The sequence below is a fragment of the Eublepharis macularius genome, chromosome 9 (genome assembly GCF_028583425.1).
Source record: "Eublepharis macularius isolate TG4126 chromosome 9, MPM_Emac_v1.0, whole genome shotgun sequence".
In the NCBI taxonomy this organism is placed as follows: Eukaryota; Metazoa; Chordata; class Lepidosauria; order Squamata; family Eublepharidae; genus Eublepharis; species Eublepharis macularius.
Window position 1 is genome coordinate 40,320,375 of NC_072798.1, and position 19,267 is coordinate 40,339,641.

Here is a 19,267-nt window from a genome sequence, read left to right on the forward strand (position 1 = left end):
TTCTTCGCAGGGCTATCGTGGGCGACAACAGAGATACCAACCGTATCCACGTTATGGGTCCTACAGGCAATTCCAGCCACCTGCAAGTTCCTTTCAGCGCCGGAGGCCTACCTACCGCCCGCGTCGCAATCAACATGCCCACGATGCCAAAGAGTCAGCAACGCAGCCTAAGCAGTTCTGACTAGAATTCAAACAATCTGTCGTGTTTGGAAACAGATTGCTTCAGTTTGCATCAGCATGGGCAGAGATTACCTCTGATAGTTGGGTTCTTAAGATCGTTACAGTTGGCTATAAAATTCAGTTTGATGTTTACCCAGTGTTGTCTCTTCCTGACCACTCAGTACAATCCTCTTCTGATAAGTTACAGGATGAGATTGTAGCACTACTGGAGAAGGAGGCTGTACAGGAGGTACTCCCTCAGGACCCCCTCTTGGGTTTTTACTCTAGGATGTTCCTTGTAGACAAAAAGGATGGAGGTGTACGACCCATCTTAGACCTAAGGGAACTGAATAAATTCGTTCTCGTTAAGCGGTTCAGAATGCTTACCTTGAATACAGTCCTCCAGTTAATGCCCGAGGACATGTGGTTCGCCGTCCTGGATCTCAGGGACGCATATTTCCATATTGCCATCCATCCTGATCATAGGAAATACCTTAGGTTCCTTTGTAACAATAAGGCCTACCATTACCAGGTGCTTCCCTTTGGACTCTCAACAGCCCTCCGAGTTTTTTCTAAATGTATGGCTGTTGTGGTTGCATACCTGAGGGAACAAGGTTGTACCATCTATCCCTATCTTGATGATTGGCTTTTGGCAGCACCCTCTGCTGATGCACTCCTGGTCCAAATTAATAAGGTGATGCTTACCTACTCCCGACTAGGACTTTTGGTTAACCTGAAAAAGTCTAACCTTACCCCGTCCAGGATAATACTGTTTATCGGTATGGAACTGGATGGTGATGTAAACAGAGGTTTTCTGCCCAGGGAGCGTGCATTAAAGATTGACAGGATGGTGAATCTTTTTTCTAGATGTAGGTTCCAATCCGTAACGGCTATCCAGAGGCTGCTAGGCTTCATGGCCTCTTCTACAGCGGTCACCCCTGTGGCCCGGTTGCACATGCGACCTCTCCAGCTGTGGTTCCTCTCTGTTCATGATTTTGAACACGAGTCCCAGAATAAGCGGTATTCCATCCCAAGAGGGATTATCCGGGCCTTACGATGGTGGCTTGATGAGACTAACCTCCTTGGGGGTGTTGCGTTTGGGTCCATCCAAACTGAGATCACAATCTCGACTGATGCCTCCACGATAGGATGGGGAGCCCAGTGTGTTGCCCTTAGGGCACATGGGATCTGGTCAGAGCAGGAAAGGGAAGATCACATTAACCTGCTAGAATTGAGAGCGGTCCGTTATGCCCTTATCGCATTCGCAGACACGCTGCGGCAGAAGTCCGTTCAGGTGCTCACGGACAATTGCACCACGATGTTCTACCTGAACAAGCAAGGGGGCACTACCTCCAAGGCCCTCTGCGATGAGGCCGTTCGGATTTGGGAATGGGCCATGGACAGAGGCGTGTTCATTCATGCGGTCCATATTCCTGGCACCACCAATGTCATCGCAGACAAACTGAGTCGGATGCAATTCGACAGCTACGAATGGACCGTAGCAGACAACTACCTGAACGCCATCTTTTTGGACTGGGGGTTCCCAGACGTAGACCTCTTTGCGTCAGAGAACAACAAGAAAGCCCCACAATTCTGTTCCAGGGGAGGTCTAGGTCACCATTCCCTAGGGGACGCGTTCCAGATACGCTGGACAGGGCACCTGTTTTATGCCTTCCCTCCCTTCCCACTATTGTCTCGGGTCGTCAGCAAGATTCAGAGGGATGGGCCGCACTTAATTCTAGTAGCGCCCTTCTGGCCCAGACAGGTTTGGTTCCAACATGTCATGCAGCTTTCACAAGGGTCATATTATCGGTTCACTCTGAACCTGGACCGACAAAGGGGTTTGGTATCACGACCTACCCAAACTCAACCTCACTGCTTGGCACATTCAGGGGCGGAAGGGATGTCTGACAGGGTAGCTGAAATTTTGCTGAATGCACGTAGAGACACCACTCGCAGGTCATACTCAGCTAAATGGAAGCGTTTTGAGGCCTGGGCTGATGACAAAGGAGTGAATGTTTTGGACTGTCGTCTGTCGTCTGTGTTTGAGTTCCTTCTGTCTCTAAAGGACGAGGGACTCTCTAATTCCTCTATTAAAGTTTATTTGGCGGCTATTTCAGCCTTCCACCCTAAGATAGATGGGAAAACGGTTTTCTCCCACAGTCTGTCGAAATCTTTTTTAAAAGGGTTGTATAACATGTTTCCACAAGTCAAGGAAATTGTTCCCCAATGGTCACCGCAAGTAGTATTGGTGGGGCTTATGAAATCGCCATTCGAACCACTGGCTACTTGTGAATTAAAATGGTTGTTCTGTAAAGTGGCCTTCTTGGTCGCCATTACATCTGCCCGCAGGGTTAGCGAGTTGGCAGCCCTAAGGTGGGATCCTCCCTTTTTGAAGGTCCATCAAAATAAGGTGGTTCTGAGACCTGACCTTTGTTTTAGACCCAAAGTCTCCACTCAGTTTCATACCTCGCAGGACATTGTCCTGCCTATCTTTTTTCCTGACCCGATAACTCTGAAAGGGCCTTACATTCCTTGGATGTGCGAAGGGCCATTTTATTTTACCTTCAACGTACTTCACAGTTTAGGTGTGCCAAACAACTGTGTGTGTGCTATTATGGGCCCAGGAAGGGAAAAGCTGCTACAGCTCAATCAATTTCTTGCTGGGTTACTCAGACAGTTAGGGCTTGCTACTCGCATGCTAAGTTACCTTGCCCTTTGGAAGTAAAAGCTCATTCCACCAGAGCACAAGCTGCCTCTGCGGCCTTCCTTAGGGGCGTGCCCTTGCAAGACATCTGCAGGGCTGCAACGTGGTCATCTTCTGACACGTTTGCTAAACATTATGCACTAGATGTGTGGGGAAGGAAAGAGGCTGCTGTTGGTCAAGCAGTGCTTCAGTCTCTTTTTCAGTGAGAACACATGCCTGCCTCCTGGATAAGTGGCTTGTGAGTCTCCCATGTGGGGCTGCACAGAAGACGGACAGTGAAAACAGAGTTGCGCTTACCGTAACTACTGTTCATTGACGTCTTCTGTGCAGACACACAACCCTCCCTCCTACCCCGCTGTGTTCTTCCAGATAATGTGAAGGCATTCGGCGGCAAAGGAGAAACTGAGGGGAAGGGGGCGACGTCGCCCAATGTCGCTCGGACGGGAAACGGCCGCGCATGCGCATTGGATCGGACGTGCGCTCCCTAGTGGACGTTAGCTAGAAAAGAAAAATCCGGTCGGCAGGCCTGCGCAGGCGCAGTCCCATGTGTGTCTGCACAGAAGACGTCAATGAACAGTAGTTACGGTAAGCGCAACTCTGTTTTCATGAATGAACAGAACCTGATATTTACATTTATGGTTACATCTTCTGATCTCTAGAAATGAGCTGTATTTTTCACTTTTTTGTTGTTTCTGAGGATACACTGAATTGACCTTCAGCTGAAATAGTGGTGAGAGTTATGGTATATGTGTTAATTACAATGCACAGTTGTGACACCATTCATTATGAGATTAATGAGAATACTGTTCTTTTTTAAAACAGATGGTCTTTGTACAGTGTCTGTGACAGGGGCCATTTCCACACAAGTTATTTGTGGCGGTTTTGATGCTTTTGGAAAATGTTTTTTCCTCTCTGCTTCCACATAGCATTGTGCGGCCCACTCATGGTGCATTCATGCACTTCCTAGGATTTCCCTGATCTTTCCCAAGCCAGCTTTGCTGCAGGGTTTTGGGAAAGATCGCAGCAAACAGTCTTTCTATATGTTGCGAATTACCTGAGGTTGCGCAAATGCAGGATTTTATGTGTAGTCCTCAATTCATGTGCAGGCTGTTCTTGCTTGTTGCACGTGCATGCCACTTTCACAGGAGCTCCCTTGTGTGATAGCATCATCAAGTGAGTCCAGAGTGCAAAGCACCAATTCAGCTCTGTTTTTGATGTGAGAACCAGTACTGTAGGCTCCTTGCCAACTTGCATTTCTGTAAGATGTGAGAAACTGTCAAGATCTGCATTTCAATTAATGGATGTGGGAGGTGGGGGAAATTGGGATACTTTCAGCAGTTGAGGAGGAACTGATACCGAATGCATAAATGTACTCATGGGGACCAAATTGAAGTGTGACTGTGTGAGCGGGTGCATGGGAAGTTAGAGGGAGGACACATGAAATGCTATTCACTTGAGCATCCCTAGATATTTCGTAATGTGTTGAGATACTGAAAGTCACTGGCATGTGCAGGAAAGTTCAGATTTCCCAATCCTGTCCACACAATAGCCATTTCCCCCTCCCCATCACTGGCAGCATTTTTTAAAATCAATAATTGAATATTATTATATTGCTATAACATTATAAAAATATATGTAATATGTTTTCTGAATTCCCAGCTTTCGTTTTTAAAATGAAAGTCTCTAGCACCTTTCAGTATGGAGATATAGGAGGAAAAGCATATCTCTGCAACAAAAGGGGCTAGAGACTTGCTTTTAAAAAAACACAGAAAAGCCTTGAGATGTATGGAATGGTTGCTGCTCAGGGGCTGGGGCAGGAAACTATGGGGAAACCTGCCATGTGGAAAGCACCCTTGCTGCTGTACTTCTTTGCCAGCAGCATCAATACACGTGTGAATTCTTATGTGAAAAACAATGGGGCTCGATTAGTGACATGTGTTGGTTTAACTGTTGCTGTATTCATGGTTTGTATCAATGGTTCTAAGCGATTTGCCACTTTAAAATCTGAAAAGGTTAAAATTATATAAGGTATCTTTGTCATGCAGTCAGCAATTTGTCTGGAAAATGTAGCCCAACAGACCTTGAGCTTCTGCAGCCGTCCTTGAACTTCTTGTACTGGAGTCTTCAGCAAACAACGCTTTCCAGTCAGCAACAAGGTAAAAAAAAATTGGTTTTATTGTTAGCTTTGGGTGTAACTCTGACAAGAATCCACCCCCTACAACTGCAGATTTCTGCATAATTTCCTATAAATGTATTGCTAGCTTATGCAGAAGAAGTAACAATACATAATCTTACTATAGGTATCATAATCTCACTTTAAGTAAAAAGCATCTGTTTGTATGTGATGAGAATTATATAGTACAGGTGGGGGACCTACAAGGACTTGTGGAGGGCATCTCATTTTCTGCTCCTCTATGATTTCCTCTTTTCCTGCTTCCTTCTCTCCTTTCCACCCAGTATCCAAACATACTTTTATCTGACCCTCTGTAGAATCATAGAGTTGGAAGGGACTGCCAGGGTCATCTGGTCCAACTCCCTGCACAATGCAGGAAATTCACAACTACTTGTCTTCAGCTTTCCCTCCTTCCTTCCACTTGTAGCCTGTCCCCAGGAAAACAATGGCTGAGTTGCACAGTTCTGGCCTCTGGGCCTGGCCCAGCATAGTTACACAGTGGAGAATCTGCAACAACTTGCAGGGGGCACCTCACTTTCTCCTGTTATCACATTCCCCACCCTATTTCCTCTTTCCCTCTTCCTGGCAGCCTCCATATCCTCCCTGTTCTCTGCTTTCTTATCTCTTGCCCACCCCAGTACCAACGTACTTTTTATGTGCCCTTCATCTTCAGCTACATTTATTTATTTACTTCATTTATACCTTCTATAATAGAGACTCAAAGCAGTGTATATCATTGTCCTCTCCATTTGTAAATTGCCATTTGCAATGTGAAATCTGATACAGTAATAACCCATATTACACCATCTACTCCAGAACTCAGCTTATGAACAGACTGCAACCACCAAATGTGCTGATTTACTTCATTTATACTCCACCTTTCATCCCATTCAGGACCCAAAGGGGCTTATATTGTTCTCCATTTTATCCAGACAACAACCTTATGGGGTAGGCTAGGCTGAGAATGTGTAATTGGCCTGAGGTCACTCAGTGAGCGTCCACTGCAGAGCGGTGATTTGAACCTGGGTCTCCAAGATCCTAGACTGAAACTCTAACCAGTACACCATACTGAGTTTGTGGGGTGGCTGCTGTTAAACAATAGCAAGCCGCCAGTCCTGGGTGAGTTTGCAAGTTGGGTGGTAGCAAGTCACCTGTTGGTTGCTGCTGGGCCTTAGCCTGATGAGCCCACCTCCCTCAAAAGCCAGAAATAGCCTTGGAAAGGACCTTTTACTGACAGAAACTATGGCTTGAAAGTTGACAATACTATTGTGGTTGCCTAGCAACCCCTTCAACAGGTACTGAGAGGGCATTTATTTCTTAAAGCTTCAAGTGCTGCTTCTATTATTTTGGGGCAGTTAACTGCTCTTTTTTTTTTTTTAGATTTCAGATGTTTCTGCAAAATGGGCTTTTTTCAGGTTTGTAGAAAGACCTGTCTTATCTGTTCATGGTTCTGATCTCTGGATTTAAGTGTCCACAAGATTTGGCCATGTTGAAAATTAGGGTTGATAACAAATATGTCCTGTAAATGTTAAAAGATATGTTGGTTGTTCCAAGAATTTAAGGGCTGAATATTGAGGGGGCGGGGGTGCCTCCATTGATTTCCATTGTTCTTTCTTGGTGTTGCTGATAACTATGCTGACTTCCTGCTGTCCTAGCAGCACTGAGATACGGCCTATTGTTGGAACTTCTTTTCCTTTGCAGTGGTGGCTATGTTGCTTTCCAATATACCTTTGCTAGAGCTTCTTGGGAGAGTTCTTCAGCTCACTGGTATTCTACCCTCTTCCTCTGAACCAGCTTTCTCATTGTCCAGTGAAGCACTTATCTGCTCTGCTTGGCTGCTGACTGCTGCTCTTTTGACTCAGCAACATATTTACAAAACAGAGGTTTGTGTTAAAAGATTTCAGGTTTCAGAAGGGGACAAACCAAAGAGTTAGAAAGACAGAGAGGTCAGGTCATCTGTTTACTGTTTATCTTTTGATGTGTAGATTGCTATTCTCAGAACTTCCTCCTCATGACATCCTTCTTTTCCTAGCTCTGTCACAGCCACTTCACCTTCTCCCTTCTCTCTGTTTTGTAACCATGGATGCAGGACTTGTCCTGCCATCCATGTCCATCCATAGATAGATAGGTAGATAGGACTATCTCTTCTCCTTTCCTATCAGAGTATGGAGTTCCTACAATAAAGAACTCTTATTTCCTTTCTAAATATAAACAAGTATATGGTTTATTATTTTCTCTCCAACACTCACACCAGCCAGCATAACCAACTCACACCAGCTATAATCACGCTTTCACTGCAAACGATATACTCTGCTAACGGCCCAACTATGGAATCCTTTAATTAGGTTCTGGGGCTGACATGCGATTTATTCATCAGTTAGAAACACTGTCAGATTTGTACACAAGCTGTCAAGGAGGGGAGGTAACTAGTAACTTCAAAATTTCTTCTTATAGATATCTTTCATAATTTATTTTTAAGTGGGGGCAGGATCCATGCAGCAATGTTAACCTTCTACTATTGATTCCTCAAATCTGTTGTGTCTATGACTGATATATTATTCATCCAAAAGTAAAACCAGTTTTTTGTCCCTAATCATTCTATTCCATAAACTATGTGAGTAGTATATGTAAATGAGGCAAACCATATCACATGTGGCTTTGAAAACAGCTGATTCAAAATCACTGAACTGTCATCGTCATCATAATCAGTTCTTGGTGAATTTAAACTTAATTTTATCAACTGGAATAATCCCAGCTGCTCTCTCCCTGTTCTTTGATGTTTTGTCAGCATTGCCAAGCTCAGAATTGCTGGAATGGATAAATGAATGTATCTGATGTGACTGTGAGCTAATGTCATGCCATTTCCTAATCCTCTGAAGGGAAGCATCAGCTTAGAGACATAAGCTGCCCCATTCAAATACAGATGATGACTCAAAAGCATGTTGTATAGTTGGTGGTGTTTGACCTCATATAGCCTCTGTTAAAAGTGAATAATCCAGGGAATAAATTGACTGTGCTGCAGGTCTGTTGGCAGGTTTTGGAAGACGCTGGGCAGTGGCCCTTTGTCTTACAGACCTCTCTGCTTCTTTCTCTGTCCTCCACCTTCACCATTTTCTGTGATTCCTTTATGAAAGGTTCATCATGTAATCCATCTGGAGGTGGATCAAGTCTTCTCTGCTGTTGCTTTCAGGAAGAAGAAGCCCACGTTGTTCTTTGGTAGGTGACATCTTTGTCAGAAGCGTTTAATGTTGGGAGAACTCTGGAAGGGGTGCATGGGATGAGGAAATTTCGTCCATGCTAATGTATTATTTTATATTCAGTCAGCATCCTCCAGTTTCTAAGAGTCTTCCTTAGGCAGAACCTCTCTTCTTCCCTTGTGAAGTTTGTTGTACACCACACAGACCAACATGAGAGGGAGCTGCCACTGTCAAAAGAGGATGCCACTTTGTATCCATTGGCTATGCGGCATGTGCTATCCTTGGTCATCAGTCTACAGAACCTATTAGTTCAGGTAAACATTTGTCAATAACAGCAACATTGTTCTGTTTAAAATGCCAGTCAAAAGAGATCTTTCCACTTTCTTCTTCTATACATGAACTATTAAGCGCTGAGCAGTAAATATTCTGTTGTTATCAGTGCAGATTGAGTATAAGATCCAGACTGCTTATCTAAGCTGCCTTAAGTCCCCTAATAGCAATAGCTTCTATTACTACCCTAGAAATAGGCTATCAAGCAACCTTAAGGTATCTTGAGCAGCATTTTGCACTCTATTGAAAGGGGCTAAGGAGGAAAAGTGTAGCTACTTCACGGCATGGTACAGGGTAGAAGCCATATACATAATAATGACCCAGTTCTACTATGAAGCAGTCTTTAGTAGGATTTCTGTGACAATAACTGAGTCCACTCTTCTTTATATTCACAGAAGGACTTGTTGCTATCACAAACTGTTATTGGCTGTCTGGAAATCTTGTTGGAATACCTGCATGGGAAGAACCAGGTCATTGGTACGCAGCCTTTGTCACCCTTATTTATTTATTTATTGAGCTCCATAGTATCTGCATTTGGAGAGAAAGAATATGGACCAGCTAGTAAAACTCTTCCTTAAGGGCTATAGCTTCATTTTCCAGGGAATTCCATGCCTTAAATTAGAGCAGTAAGCAACTGAAGGTCTCATCTACATGACAGAAAAGGAAAAATAGAAGTCTTCATTTCTAAGAATCTTATTTTCCTATGGTTCCTGAGTTTCTGCAGTCCATTTCCAACATAGCAAACATCCTGTTTTTCATAGTAGCTGGGGCTGGATTCAGTGTGATTTTGTTTAGATGAGTGAGGAAATTTACACCAAATTCTGTGTTAAGAATATTACTCAGTGGGTGAGGGAGCTGAAAGACACAAAGGCAGAGGAGCACAAATACCTCAAAATAAAATATAATGCTGAAATGCCCTTGCTCCAGTGCAGATGTTATAGGACTAGGGATATTTTAGATATCTGGTGTGTGGCAGGGATGCACCTGAGACAGGACATGTATCAGGCAGTATTGAGAGGGTGGAGAAGAATGCTGGGGAAAAGGGATATTGTTGGAAAGTGTAAGTATAGAACTTAAAATATAATACTACAAATGAATGACCTCTAGAAGCGTATAAAATGTGTGACACATTTCCTAAAACATAGAAAACCCCAGGTGTGGGGGAAGGGCAAGAATTACGGGAAATTCCATTTGGGCTGGATTATATGACAAATAGTTTTCTGGTCATAAACTTCATTTATGCCCTTCCATTCTCTCTAGAGAATGGTTCTCCTCCATTTTACATGGTTCTCCTCCATTTTATCACAACAACCCTGTGAGGTAGGCTAAGCTGAGAATGGTCCAAGGGTCAGCCAACAAGCAAGCTTCTGTGGTAGAGTGAGAATTAGAGTCCCAGATCCTAGCCTGGCACTCTGTTATATCACACTTGCTTAACAGAGTGCCCATGACATTAAAGACCTGTATAGTGACATTAATATTGTTCAGTATAAAATATATCAAATATATTTTGCAATGAGAAAAAGCAAAATAGGCATCAATGAACAATTTTGGTTCTATATTTGTCTTTGATTCATCTTCAGAAATGACTAACATAACTCTATCTTCTCTGAATGCATGTTTTCTTTCCTCCCCTGGTATAGTTTGATTGTGACTATTAAATTAAGATGCTTAAATTCTAATGTGGCCACAGTACCTACTTTCTGATTGAGACAGACATTAAATTTTGTCTCCATAACTACTGATTCCATTTAAGTTTGTTGGAATCTCTTCAACAAGATGGTTTTAGAAAAAACTATACGTGGCTGGTTTCTCCAATTCTAGCAAGTCATATTGCTTCACAACCATGGAATAAGTTTCTGCTCATCACGCTTCTGGATGGAAGAGAGAATTCATTTCTTCACCCTGAAATTCTCAAGCTTGTTACTTTGGTGAGTACATGGGATATAAACTGTTATCTTGCAAATATACATCATACTGTTGTAGGCCCCATGAAATACTTTTTATGTGATTTATAAAAAAATGATCTGATTTCAGCCTGTTGCTGTTTTAGATATATTATATGTGTATTAATCTTTATAGAAGCACTAATAGCCCAGACTAGCCTGATGTTGTCAGATTATGGAAGCTAACGTGGGTTGGTACTTGGAAGGGAGCCCACCAAGGAAGAGTGGGGCTGCCAGGCAGAGGAAGGCCCCCTGTGCTCTTTTCTTGCCTTGAAAGCCCCATGAGGTGGAACTTCACTGGGTCACTGTTAGTCTGTTGCGACTCAATGGCCTATTTTATCTTACCTTTATTAATCTTTTAGACTTCTAATTTTAAGCCGTGTTGTGGCATGTTAATGCCTGAAGGCAGAATTCATATATTCTAAATAAAATATTTTAAACTACCTAGTGGGAGCTAATTAATGGTATATATCAGTACAAAAGAGGGTCATCAGCAAAGGGTGCCAGTATCTCCATACATGTACTTTTGTTAATGCATCTCTAAATCCAAATATTAATATTTGTTTTCAAGATTCCAGTTGTCAGAAGTGTTAATATATTCTCTTCTTCCTACCCTGTGGCTGCTAGATGTAAGAAGTGCTTCAGCTTGTGATGAAATGGTCTCCCTTTCTCACCCTGAAAAACATACTCATTATTTTGTAATGTTGGAAATTTAACTCAAACATAAGCTTTTACAGAATCATTAAACTGAAAAAAGTTTCAGTTACTCCTATATCCCTATCCCTTGCCCCAAATGCAGCAAGTATATTCAAAGCGATTACATAATTATTGCTAACATTCTTAAATATTGCTGAAGCATCTGTTGTAACAAAATTCATGGCAGCTTCTGGCTCTGGATTCTTAACAGATGAGTCTTTATGGGAATTCACATATAACTTACTAAATGTCTTTTTTTTGTTAAGTGTGTGCAGTATCAGAGCACCAGTCTTATTTCTCAAAGTGAAATTAGCCATGTACTTGAAGAAGCTGCAAATACCAAATTGCTAGAACTTCCTGATGCTACAGTCAGTGCTCTTCACTCCTTCCTTCTCCAGGTGAGCACTTTGGTGAAAATGGTTGCTGACCACTAGATCATGAGAAAGATTGTTTTTTCCTCTTCTGCCTTTTCTTACCAGTTGTCAGTACAAAAAAATGAACAAAATAGCTAAGGCTAGTGTAACCCCCCCACCCCAAGAACTAGTTGGTTTAGCTCGGTAGGGGCAGTGTATGGAGCTAGCCACAGAGGAAGAGGCTTGGTAAGGTTTTCTGGGCTGTTATCATCTTGTATAAAGGCAGTATCTTCCAAGCTGCAGATTGCAATCTGGTTACTGCATTGTCCAGTTTGTTGGAACTGAATCATTTTGCAAGAAAATTCAATGAGAAGAATCTTGTACCTTGGTGGACTTAAGAAGTGGGACTTAACTCATCACAAAGTTTTTGCAACCAAGAATCAGATGTTTAATTGAACTGTGTTGCAGTTTCTCATTCACTGTTACATTTCTGTGTTACCTACATAAATTTTGTTGCAATGTATGGTTGAAAGGTTGTTAAGGAATTTTTAAAAAAATCTATGTCTTGTAAGTTCTGTTTCTGAATTAGCCCCATAGAACCCACACAGAAAGTACTAGCACCAGGTTAAGGAAGTATAACTTTCTACTGTTCTTAATGCAGCAGAACTACACGTACATGTGGATGCTGGTCTTCTTTCAGTTTCTATTTATACAGATCCCCAGAAGGGAACTGGATTAGTATTGGCAACTGCTGTGCAGAAATTAGATAGTTTACCTTTCTAAAGTCAAAGTGGGTAAAAGAGACCTCCTTTATTGAAGGACTCTTCCCATGCATTTTCTTTGCTTTTGGTTTAATGCTACAGTGTTAAGCCAGCAACATGGAAGGCTGCCATCTGGTCATACTTTTTATAGCTGTTGGACATACCCTTTCTTGCTATTGGAGGAACAAACTTGTTAATTATTTCTGTAATACCTTTCCTTTCGATGCCAGCTTCAGAACGGGAAATGTCAGTTGGAAAAAACACAAAGAGCATCTGTCCAAATCTTGTTGGAAAGCCTTCCATCAACAAGCAGGATTCAACAGACCCAAAAAGACATGATGTATCCTTTGGCAAGAATTTATGAGTGTGAGATTCAGGAAGCCATGTGCGTGGACTGCACATATAGGCTGGGTTTTGATTTTTTATGAGGAGGAGTCTATTTTTTAGTCTTTCATTTTCTGACTTCAGTCTTTTTTACCATTTGAGGTCAGAGACAATTGGATGCAAAGAAAACATTAGATAAAAGGAATACTGTATAGTAGTCAGAAATGTATTCTTGATATGTTGTAGTACTGTGTTGTGGCTATTTGCATAGGATGGTCAAAGGCAAGTATTGATTTTCACTTCTTTCTTCCTTATTGTTTCCCTCTTTGGGTAGAGGTCATTTGCAGTAGGAGGTTGCTGCTGGAAGCACCCTTGCCAAGCTTCACTAATGATAGTTTGCTGTTCAGTCCAGCAGTAGTTTCCAAAAAATGAGGATAAGCAGCATAAAAAAGAATGTTGCAGACAGTTCTGTCATTTATAGTAATTATTTATGTACTACTGAACAGAAAATACGGAACCAACTTATATAGTGCTGTCGTTAATGTAAGAGTAGACACTATTCAGAAGACGGTAATTGAATTGTAAGGCTTTCTGTTTAGCTTCTTCACAGTGTGCTATAAATATTATTCAGTATTGGGGACAGGCAGCACTGTGCAATAAAAGCTTTAATTCAGCTAATAATTTCAGTAATAATGATTCTGTTGATTGGCAAGATTGTCTTGTAACATGGTATGGTAAATTGGAAGCTCCTTTTTTTGGCAAAAGAAGCATCATTACTAATAGGACCTATAAGGCCATGCTTAATCCGAAACCAACATCTATATGCATTTTCTGAAAAGGAATGAAATGTGGCTTAGATCAAGGGACAGATTTGCAGCCAAAGGCTTCTAAATGTGAGGGGGGAAAGTTTCTCTTCAGCTATATCTCCCCATTATTTACTCATGTAGCTGCTTAGTCCTCCATATGTTTTAGGTGAGAGTGTGAATATATTATATATATTATCTGAGCAGCACATCTTTACAGCTCTTTCTTTAGCTTTTCACTCATACCTTTGAATTCAGATGTCTTGGAGGAGTGGCAGTGTCACTCTCGCACATTAGAGAAAACAAACAATAAGGCACAGACAGAAACATAATGGATGGATAAAGCAACTTTCCTCTGCAACTTCTTTCCAGCCGGCAGACTTAAAGAAATACAATGCCAGAGATTAGAAACTGGAAATGATTTATTAAGCTGTTCAGTATACAATCCTGTAATAAAACTTTGAACAATCCTTTTTTTGTCTCTTTCTTGGAACTTAAATGCTCTTTTCATTTCGGGTTTATTTGCATCACGAATAAATTCACAAAGGATTTGACCTAAATAAAGAATCCATTTTGTTTGTTTTCTGAATCACCTCCATATTTAGATGGGAAGGATCCGTAATGGTTAATGCAAAACCATACTATGTGTGGTGTAGTATTTGGTGTAGTGGTTAAGAGTGGCAGGACTCTAATCTGGAGAACCAGGTTTGATTCCCCACTCCTCCACTTGAAGCCAGCTGGGTGACCTTGGGTCAGTCACAGCTCTTCTAGAGCTCTTTCATCCCCACCCACCTCACAGGGTGATTGTCGTGAGGATAATAATAACACACTTTATAAACCGTTTTGAATGGACGTTAAGTTGCCCTGAAATGATTATTATGCAACTAATCAGTCATGAGAGAAAGCTGTGGTGGATCAGGATATTTAATACATCTTGCCAAATGTGTGGTTAGCACTCAAGTAACTAGGCCAGTTTAGCTTTGCAGCAGTAGCAACAGTGGTGATGTTTTCATACAAGAGCTAGGCATTCTCTAAGAAGCTTCCGTCTATGGACATTACTATGCTTGGGGAAGAGAACAGCAGTCTATAGTGTACAGTTACCCTATACAACTCAACCCTAAGGATTGTCATGTGGTGTGCTGCTGATGCTAGTGTGTATATGTTACGTGCCATCAAGTTACTTCTGACTTTCGGCAGCCCTATAAATTAACAGCCTCCAAAACATTCTATCATTAACATCCTTGTTCAAAACCTGTAAACTGGAGAGTGTAGCTTCTTTTATTGAGTCATGCCATTTGGGGTCTTCCTATTTTCCTACTGTCTTCTACCTTTCCTAGAATAATTGTCTTTTCCAGTGAGTCTTGACTTCTCATGATGTGACTACAGTACAATAGTCTCAATGTTGTCATTTTAGCTTCTAGAGAGAATTCAGGCTTGCTGATGCTGGTAGGACATGTTAAATGTATTTATAGCATTTAATTTAATGAACTATACATTAATGTTCTTGCATCTTCAAATGGCACATAGGTTAATTTTTTTTTTAGGAATTCATTTGTTTATAGAGCATCTAAAGCACTAGGTGTTATACAAGAATTTAAAGTGAAACCTGCGCACAGACTTTTCAGTCTAATCAGACCAGGAATATAGCTCCAAATTGGGCATGCCACAGTTCTCGATAGAGCCTACGGTACCGCAGTGCCTTTATTTTTTCCTTGTGGTCCTGTTTTATGGGTGTGTGTGCGTGAGTGGGGGGGTGTCATAGCATGGTCATAGGTATATTTGGTTCCTTTAATGTCTGGAAAGATACAGAGGGAATCGAATTATGGACACATTTAAAAGTACGTTTAAAAAATTCAAATCAAGTTGAGACTGAAAAGGAAGCCAGAAAATTGAGCACTATAAAGCAGTGAAATTATTTGTAGGGCAAACAGAACATACAAGATGGGGCAGATTAATAATAAACTAAGAAGAAATGGAGGGGATTAAGTCTAGAAACAGGAAGACCAAGTTAAAGTCCTTACAGGAACTGTTAATAACAAGACATGGCAAGAATGGGCACATGAACAGGGAAGTGAAGAATGGGAGAATTCCAAGTTTCTAAGCCTGAGGAAAACAATATCAAAAAGAAAGTGATGTAACAGAAGCAGAGAAGGAAGAAAAACCACAAACTTTGTTTGGGCAGAGTTAAATTATAGAAAATGTTAAAGCTATCTCCCCCTACCCTAGACTTAATGGTAACATTTCATTAGAAATTTATAAATGATCTCACCCTTCTTTCAGTATCTCAAAAAGGCAAATGTATTTAAATGTAATTAATTTAATTAACCAATTAAAGCATGACTAATCAACTACATTATTTAATTGGTTGACAGCCATATAAAAAGTATCCAAGGGCAACTATTCTGGCAAGTAAATAAATTCCCAAATGCAACCTCATAGAGTAGATGCTTTGAACAAGGAACCACATCTGTTGTTTTTCTCTCTCCCTGGCACGATGGGATTCTAATTATGAGAGAGACCATGTGCCCTACAGCATTATTAATAAATTATTATCTCTAAATGGATGAAAGCCCATTTTCATTCTGATAAGGTTGAATAAAGTGCTAGTTAAGAATATTTTTGGAAGGGATTTATTTCCTTGAAACTAATGGGGTGAACGTTTCCCTGTCAATTCAGGTAAAGAGCTGAGGGTGTCTTCTGTGCAGTCCCATGTGGGAACTGCGCACGCGCAGGCCAGCTGTGGACATATCAAAGCTCCAAAAGGCACGAGACGCTCGTCTGACCTTTTCGTGCACTTTTTTAGTAGGTGCAGCTTTAAAAGGAAGGGCAAGCGGATCCCTCTCTCAGTTCTTCTTTAGCTGCCGCTGAAGAAGGACATGCTTTGAACTACTCTTCGACTCCAAGTAGAAAGAAGAAAGAAGAAGATAAGACTTCAAAGGTGCTCTTCAAGAAGTGCCTCAGATGCGGTTCCAGGATGGCCCAGTCCAATGGGCACAACAAATGCCTGGCGGGAACAGTTGTTGCATCTGAAAGTGGCTCTTTGGGAGTCAGCCCTGAAGGGTGTCTCCAGTTCTGAAATGACTAAAGCTGCTAAGCAAGGACCGTAGTGCCTAGAGCGGGCCTCCTCACTACCTCCCACTTCGGCTCCAAGTGGCGATAATACAAACCAGTTGGTGCCTCCTACTTTGGCTCCAAGAGCTGATAATACAAACCAGTTGGTTCCTCCTACTTCTCCTAGGTCATGTAGAACAACCGTTTTTCCTGCCTAAATGGTTCCATGACCAACAGAGAAGCAGCCCCCTCTCCCTCAGTTCTCTTTAAGCTGCTGCAAAGAGAAGAACTGCGCTTCTGAACTTGTTCGTTATTAGTGTTCTTGGATCGTTTTTTGGACTGACTTATTTGGAAAATCCTGACTATTGGACTGTTTTTTACTACTTCCTTGTCTCACGACTTCAACTTGGTGATTTCGGCCTTCCTACTCAAGCTGTAGCAGTCGAGTATAACCGTTGTGTGACTGACTTCCAACATGTCTCAGAAGGCACTCTTTAAGAAGTGTTCCCAGTGTGGAACAAAAATGACACTCTCTGATCAGAATGATCTGTGTCTATAGTGTTTGAGCAAGGGGCATAAAGTTGGGGCATGTTCCATCTCCCAACAGTTCCCCCCGAAGGTGAAAAATGAGAGAGCCTAAAGATTGAAGGCTGCTCTGTAGGAGAGAGTGTTTTCGGGCACCGATTCCTTGACATCAAAAAATTCTGCCTCTAAGTAGTGTCAATATCCTTCGGATCCAAAATCCGTTAAGCCCACAGCCACTCCAGACCAGAGATCAAAGGCTGGATCTGTGACATTGGTGCGGTTGGTTCCGAGATTGGATCCGATTATTGTAAAGACGCTGACTCCGAGTACTTCTTCAGAACCGAGGTCCGCCTCCGAAGAAGACCAAGACTAAGTACTCCTCCCACTCCAGCTCCAAAATTTATCAGAACCAAACCAAGCAGGATCAGCCAAAGGAGAAGATACCCTTCTCGGTTCTGAGAACTCCATCGCCACTCCTCAAGTGGTCATTCTCCAAAGGGGAACTGATTTCTGGCAGCTTGGAACTGGCAGTATGGCCAGTGGAGCATGGATTTGAATCAGCTCCTGAGAACTAATCAGCTGAAGAGTCTACGCTTCGGGTTTGGAAGCAAACCCCACGAGCCAACTCCCCAACTCTGAGTGGACATAGTGAGCACAGATCCGACTCCCAATATGTATCAGGTCCGAGGGAAATTGTCTTGCCACCAGCACCATATGGCTTGCTGTGTTCTGCCTCTGTACCCAGGGCCGGCGCGCCCATGGAGGCCAGGTAGGCGGTGGCCTCGGGCGCGCAGGCACTGGAGGGGCGCTGGAGGGGGTGTTGGGGGCAGAGGCGCGCGCAGCGAAGCTGGCATGACAGGGCCGCCTGTAGCTACTGCTGCAGCCAGCCAGCCAGCCCCTTGCTGCCGCCGCCGCCGCTGCCACACACCTCAGCCGGGCGCAGCCTCTGTGCGCTGCTCGAGCAGCGGCTCGCGGCTTCTGCGCCCAGCTGGGGCGTGCGGCGGCGGCAGCACGGAGCTGGCTGGCTGGCTGCAGCAGCAGCTGTAGCCAGCCACGCCAGCTCAGCTGCGCGCTCCTCCGCCCCAGCCGGGCGCAGAAGCCGTAGGCTGCTGCTGGGGTGGCGCACGGAGCAGCCTCCGCGCGCCGCTCCAGCAGCAGCCTGCAGCTTCTGCGCTCGGCTGGGGCATGTGGCGGCGGTGGCACGGGGCTGCCTGGTTGGCTACAGCTACTGCTGCAGCCAGCCACCTCAGCTCTGCTGCACACTCCTCCGCCCCAGCCGAGCGCAGAAGCTGTGAGCTGCTGCTGGGGCAGCGCACGGAGCAGCCTCCACGCGCTGCTCCAACAGCAGCCCGCAGCTTCTGCGCTCGGCGGTCCGCGCGCAGCCCAGCCCCCCTGTGGTGCGTGATGACGTCTGCGATGACATCATCACGCCTCCCGTGGGGCGCGTGTGCGCCCGCCGCCGCAGGCGCTAAAACCTCTGGCGCCGGCCCTGTCTGTACCACTGCTACTGGCCTGGTGCCCCCCACAGATTCGAGGCTCTGAAACCGAGACCCTCTACATCTTCCAGAAGAGTGTGGCTCCCTCCCACACTTAAAGTCTTAAAGACCTAGGAGAAGCCAGAAAAGATGCCACCAACTTCAAAAAGAGTAGAGGCAATGTACAAGTGAAGCAAAATACTTGGCCTTCGCTCTTCAAGCATCCAGTGCCACCATCTTTGGTAACAGAAGAGTTCCAGAAACAACGCTCTGGCTCACACTCCACCCCATCAGACAAAGAGGGCAGAAAACTGGATGGTTATGGGAGACGCCACTACTCTATCTTGGTGCTCAACTTAAGAATTGGCAGCCACCAAGTCATCATGGGTGGATACCCATTGTACTTACGGGAAAAGCTATGTCACTGGGCTTCCTGAAGAGAAAAAGGCAATGTTCACCCTTCTGCAGAATGAGGCCATCTGTGTAGCAAAACAACAAATGAATGCAGGTAGACATACTGTGGAGACTTCAGCGAAGAGAATGGCAAGTTCTATCCTGATAAGATACCATGCCTGGTTTCGCTCAACTGCCTTACCGCCAGAAACAAGATCCAAAGTGGAAGAAATGCCCTTTGAAGGTTCCACTTTGTTTGCTGCTGCAACAGACAACACTTTGTCTCAAAAGAGGAAGAACTGCCAGACAGCAAAATCGCTGGGCATAGTCCCTGCTAACCCGCGTTCATTCAAGCCAAGGTACTTCCCTAGACATCA

The 19,267-nt window shown here is 43.5% G+C and overlaps 1 protein-coding gene across 1 annotated transcript in view; it reads left to right on the forward strand.

The window, feature by feature from the left end:
- The window catches only part of MEI1 (meiotic double-stranded break formation protein 1), a 57,528-nt gene extending 45,889 nt beyond the window's left edge, over nucleotides 1-11,639 (forward strand). The window contains exons 23-29 of the mRNA XM_054987743.1: nucleotides 4,912-5,022; nucleotides 6,741-6,922; nucleotides 8,174-8,255; nucleotides 8,360-8,550; nucleotides 8,962-9,043; nucleotides 10,388-10,494; nucleotides 11,472-11,639. Of these exons, the coding sequence (XP_054843718.1) occupies nucleotides 4,912-5,022; nucleotides 6,741-6,922; nucleotides 8,174-8,255; nucleotides 8,360-8,550; nucleotides 8,962-9,043; nucleotides 10,388-10,494; nucleotides 11,472-11,639 (923 nt within the window). The remainder of the gene's footprint in view (nucleotides 1-4,911; nucleotides 5,023-6,740; nucleotides 6,923-8,173; nucleotides 8,256-8,359; nucleotides 8,551-8,961; nucleotides 9,044-10,387; nucleotides 10,495-11,471) is intronic.
- Nucleotides 11,640-19,267: the final 7,628 nt, after the last annotated feature.